A 5,261-nucleotide genomic window follows, 5' to 3' on the forward strand; every position below is an offset into this window, starting at 1 on the left:
TGGTTGTAATAGTGCACTCGACTGCTGTGCTAACCCTTGTTAGCAGTCGAGTTAATTCAGTTAACTTCCCCGCGTGCAAACAGCTTTGTGATCATGTATCAGCGTCAGCCACAGCTATATATAGGTGGGCACACTGCTAACGCATGTGCTTTGCTACATTCAGGATATGATTGCGCGATTGTTGCGAATATTTGCATTGTTGCGATTGCGAAGAACTGCGAAACACTCTTCGCCAACCTGTTTTTGCGCTTCGTGCTCAATTTGACTGTAGTTCTTTTCGCTGTCTGTTAAGGTCCTTGAAGCGTATACGACTGGCTTCGCAATTCCTCCTGGTCCTACATGCGCTAAAACGGCCCCGATGCCTTACAGTGACGCATCTGCTGAAACCTGTATTGGCAACATCGGATCATAGTGCTGAAGAATCAGTGCTGATGCCTTAGCTTTCTTCAAACATTCGAATGCTTGTTTACACTCCTTTGTCCACACCCATTTAACTTTTTCACTGAGGAGTCGGTCCAAAGGATACGCAGTAGACGAGAGTCTGGGCACAAATTTGGCGTAATAAGTAACTATACCCAGAAACGAACGCTATTGCTTTCGGTATTCCGGCCTTGGCGCTTCCAGGATCGCCTGCACTTTCCTCGGGTCAGTGGACACTCCGTTTGCTCCTATGATATGTCCTAGAAAACGCACTTCTCGCTTCAGGAATTCACAGTTGTCTTTCTTTATCCGCACTCCTCTTAACCGCAGCCGCTCTAGCAAGTTTTCCAAATTCTTCAGGTGATCCGCCTCCGTTCGTCCAGTTATCAGAATGTCATCCAAGTAGCAGATAACACCATCGAGACCTTTAAGGAGGTTATCCATGATACGTTGGAATAGCGCGGGTGCTGACGCGATTCCGAAGGGCAAACGGTTTACCTCGAAAAGCCCTTTATGCGTGTTGACCGTTAGGTACCGTCTGGACGTCGGGCTCATAAGTACTTGCTGATATGCTCGGCTTAAATCTATTTTGCTGTAGAACTGTCCACAAGCTAATGCGCTCAGTACTTCGTCCACTCTCGGTAGCGGATAATTGTCAACGTTCGAGTACGGGTTTAAAGTTACTTTATAATCGCCGCATAAGCGCACGGTGCAGTCTTTCTTTACAACTGGGACGATTGGCGTTCCATACTCGGAGGTGTCAACTGGCTTCCAAATTCCCATTTCCACTAGTTTTTTTATTTCTTTCTCAACAGCGGGCCTCAGTGCTAATGGGACGGTGCGTGCCTTCATGAAGCGGGGTGTTGTTCCTTCTTTAAGAAAAAGCGAAGCTTCTTCTTCTGTTATTTGTCCCAACGATTCCGAAAAGACATCTTGATACTTGTGTAACAAACGCTGGATATCCCTTGTTGTATCAGGCTTCACACTGTTCAGGCTTTGCCAGTCTAAACGGATGTTGCGCAACCAGTCTCTCCCAATCAAGGGCAGTCCAGTTTGTTGCAGTACGTGCAGTGGCAGTTGAGAGTGGCACCCGTTGTGATCTACGCTGACTTTAATCACGCCACAAGGCTTTACAACTTCTCCTGTATACGTCCTCAGCACTAACGACGTGGGAGTCAATACCTTGCTTGAGAACAGTGCTTTATAGTCGTCCATCGAGATTACCGATACCGCGGCTCCCGTGACCAGTTCCATACAAAGAGGCAAATCTTCGACTCGCATTGTGAATGAGATAGGTCGGTCGCTTATCTTGCTGCCTAATGCTTTCAGCAAGCCACATGACGCATCTTTCATTGCTAGATACTCAAAAGTACCCGTGCGTGGTTGTTTCGGCTTGAAACTTCTGTCCCGCTTTTTGCCTGAGAGGCACACTTACGCTATATGTCCGACTTTCTTGCGTTTGAAACACTTTGATCCCAAAAACGGACATTCCTTAGCTAGGTGCTGATCGGATCCACAATGGTTGCATTTTTTTTGCGCAGGGCTTCTTATCAGCGCTGAACTTTTGAAGTGACGTATCAGACGAATAATTGGAATCGGCCTTTCTTTGGTGGCATTCCGCCCCATTCTTTGTTGCCCTTTCCAACGATAGAGCTTTTTCAACAGCTTTCTTGAAAGATATTGATTCTGGTTCCGTGAAGAGGGATCTCTTAATGTCGACTCGCAAAAGTCCTGTTACAAATCTGTCTCTCAACATCTCGTCGAGGACTGTTCCAAAATTACACGTTTCAGCTAACCTTTTTAGCTCTGCGACGTCCTCCACAATTGATTCACCGTCTTGTTGGGTTTTACTATGGAACTTTGCGCGTTCCGAAATAACTGATGGTGCCGGCGACAGGTGATCCCGCAGAAGCTTTAAAAGATCGTCAAGAGACTTTGTTGCTGGCAGCTCAGGCGACGCTAAATTTTTCAAAAGCTTAAATGTCTTTCCACCAATTATGCTGAGGAACGCATCTACTCGGTCGGCGTCTGGAATGCGGTTTACACGCAAAAACGACTTCAGACGTTCTTCGTAAGAAGGCCAGTCCGACACTGAATCATCAAATAGTTCAACTTGCCCGATGGGAGCCATGGGTCTCACCTGAACGTCGCTGCCAGTCCCTTGGGTTGACGTTGCTGCTATCTTCTCTTCGCCGACGCTCATCCCATCCTCGTCACCACTTTGTGGTGTTTAGAGGAGTCCGAGAACACACACCGTAAGCCTCGAAACTGCTTTATTCCGAGAGCCACCCAACATCGTAGCAGCAACTAGACACACACATGAAAAAACGCAGCAACAGGAGGTAGCGCTGTTTTTAACACATAGTTATCAGGACACGCCCCCTAGCAAGTGAGGGAATGCCTCACGTGATCATCTTATCAGTCAAAACATGTAAACATCACACAAACAAACAAACAAACGCGAGCATCGCTCAAGGACGCCGATCATGAAACGTTTATTAAAAGCAAAAACAAGCGAACTCAGGAGCGGTCAAAATCCGTCAATTCATTCCGCAAAGACAGAAAAAGAAAAAAAAGAGACAGAAATGGGATTATGACTCAGTACTTATAGCCGACCATTTTCGTGGTCCCAAGGAACGCGCGTCCCTAGGTCCACACATCGAGCAGCGCCATCTCTGGAACACGAGCCAACTCAGGGCCATGGTGGATGTAACGACCCAGTGGAGGTAGCATCCCGAAAACCACGTCTCCGTCTACGTTCGAACCTGTGCCCCCAGATGGCACTCAAGTTGACTCCGCACACGCGTCCTCCCATTGGCGCGCTCCGTGTGGGCGGGGCGCGCGAGGGAGAGGGAAATTCTGAGGCCAGATCTTAGAGAATAGTCCTTCCTACGTGTCAGATTTAAACGTGACAAACAAATGGCATTCACATGCTCCTGTGCACCTTGCCCCGGTTCCTTTCATGAAACGTGCCATGTTGTTCTCTTTCTTTCTCATGAAATCGTTTCTTCTGTTCCACTTATCAACCTCTGCAGTTGACCTTAACATGTGAATGTGAAAAATTGCCAAAACACGCCATGTCGTTCCCTATTTGTCTCATGAAATCGTTTCTCCTGTTCCACTTGTTCCTCTGCGGTTCATCATGCCATGTGTGAAATACAGCATTCGCATACTCCTCTGCACCTTGCACTGCTTGCATTCATCAAACACGCCATGTCGTTCTCTATCCGTCTCATGAAATTGTTTCTCATGTTACTTATCAACCTCTGCGGGTGACTATGCCATGCGAATGTGAAAAAATGCATTCGCATGCTCGTGTGCACCTTGCACAGGTTCCTTTCGTCAAACAGTTCATGTTGTTCTCTATCTGTCTCATGAAATCGTTCCTTCTGTTCCACTTATCAACCTCTGCGGTTGACCATGCCATGTGAATTTAAAAAAAATTCTTTCACATACTTCTGCGTACCTCGCACAGGTTGCTATCGTCTAACATGACATATCGTTCTCTATCTGTCTCATCAAATAGTTTCTTCTGTTCCACTTCTCACCTTCCGCGGTTGACTATGCCGTGTGACGTGAAAAACTGAATTCGCATCCTCCTTTGCAGCTTGCACTGGTTCCTTTCTTCAAACGTGCCATGTAGTTCTCAATCTGTCTCATGCAATCGTTTCTTCTGTTGCATTTATCATCCTCTGCGGTTGACCATGTAATATGAATGTGAAAAATTGCAGTGACGTACTCCTATGCAATTGACACTGGTTTCTTTAGTCGAACAAGCAGTGTCGTTCTTTTTCTGTGTCATAAAATCGTTTACAATTACACTTTCGAACCTATGTGCTTCGCCTTGAAAATTAACATTCACATACTCCTCTGCACCTTCAACCAGTTCCTTTCGTCGAACAACCTACGTTATTCTTTTTCTGTCTCATGAAATCGTTCCACCTGTTCACCACGATTCATGATCAAAACGTTCCACGAACTTCTGTGCACCTATGCACATTGCATCAGTTTCTTTAATCGAACAAGCTATGACGTTCTTGTTCTCCCCTATGAAGTCGTTTAATCCATTACATTTATTAACTTCTACGCTTGGCCATGTCACGTCAACGTAAACAATTGCAGTTGCACACTCCTGTGCACGTTTCACTAGTTCCTTTCGTTGAACAAGCAGTTCATTCATGTCATTCAAGCCCTTCTTTCTCTGTCTCACGAAATCGTTTCTTCCGGTACACCAATCAACACGTGCCCTTGGTCATGCCATATCAATGGTACATATCGGTTGTTTAGGAAAATAAAAGCGATATTTGACCTCCGTACTCTTGTGCATACTTCACCATACCATGCGACCATGAAAAGTTGAACTCGCATACTCGTGTGCACTTTGCACGGTGCACAACTTAATGCCACCCGTTCAGTTTCTTCTCCTGACTTCAGTGACTGCCCGCTAAGGTTACGGGCAATACCAAGCGGTAATGAGTAATACTACATCCAATCCTCCACCAAATGGGAAATCCTGCTAGAAGAACGTATGATGTCCACCCTCTCTAACCCGGTCGCCACTTGCCGTCTGTGGTAATGCGAGTGGTATCTCAGTGATAGAATTTGAGTACATTCGGCATGCTCGTGATATTATTATTATTATTGTTGTTGTTGTTGCTGTTATGATGATGATGATGATGATGACGAGGATGATGATGATGATGCGTAGTTTGTATGTGAAAATCACACACAAATAATTGGTCCCGGGGTAAGACATGCGACCACGCATCGTGCAAACACATCTTACATAAGATGAGCAATACCGCAGAGAGTGACAGTAGTGACATACTGCGCTCAAGCGG

At 46.0% G+C, this 5,261-nt stretch overlaps 1 protein-coding gene across 1 annotated transcript; it reads right to left on the bottom strand.

Annotated features, from left to right (window-relative positions):
• Window positions 1-588: 588 nt before the first annotated feature.
• LOC135391734 (uncharacterized protein K02A2.6-like) lies at window positions 589-1,773 on the bottom strand. The gene has a single exon (XM_064622154.1). It carries the CDS (start codon window positions 1,771-1,773, stop codon window positions 589-591), a length of 1,185 nt encoding a protein of 394 aa, XP_064478224.1.
• Window positions 1,774-5,261: the final 3,488 nt, after the last annotated feature.

Source organism: Ornithodoros turicata, chromosome 1 (genome assembly GCF_037126465.1).
Source record: "Ornithodoros turicata isolate Travis chromosome 1, ASM3712646v1, whole genome shotgun sequence".
Lineage (NCBI taxonomy): Eukaryota > Metazoa > Arthropoda > Arachnida > Ixodida > Argasidae > Ornithodoros > Ornithodoros turicata.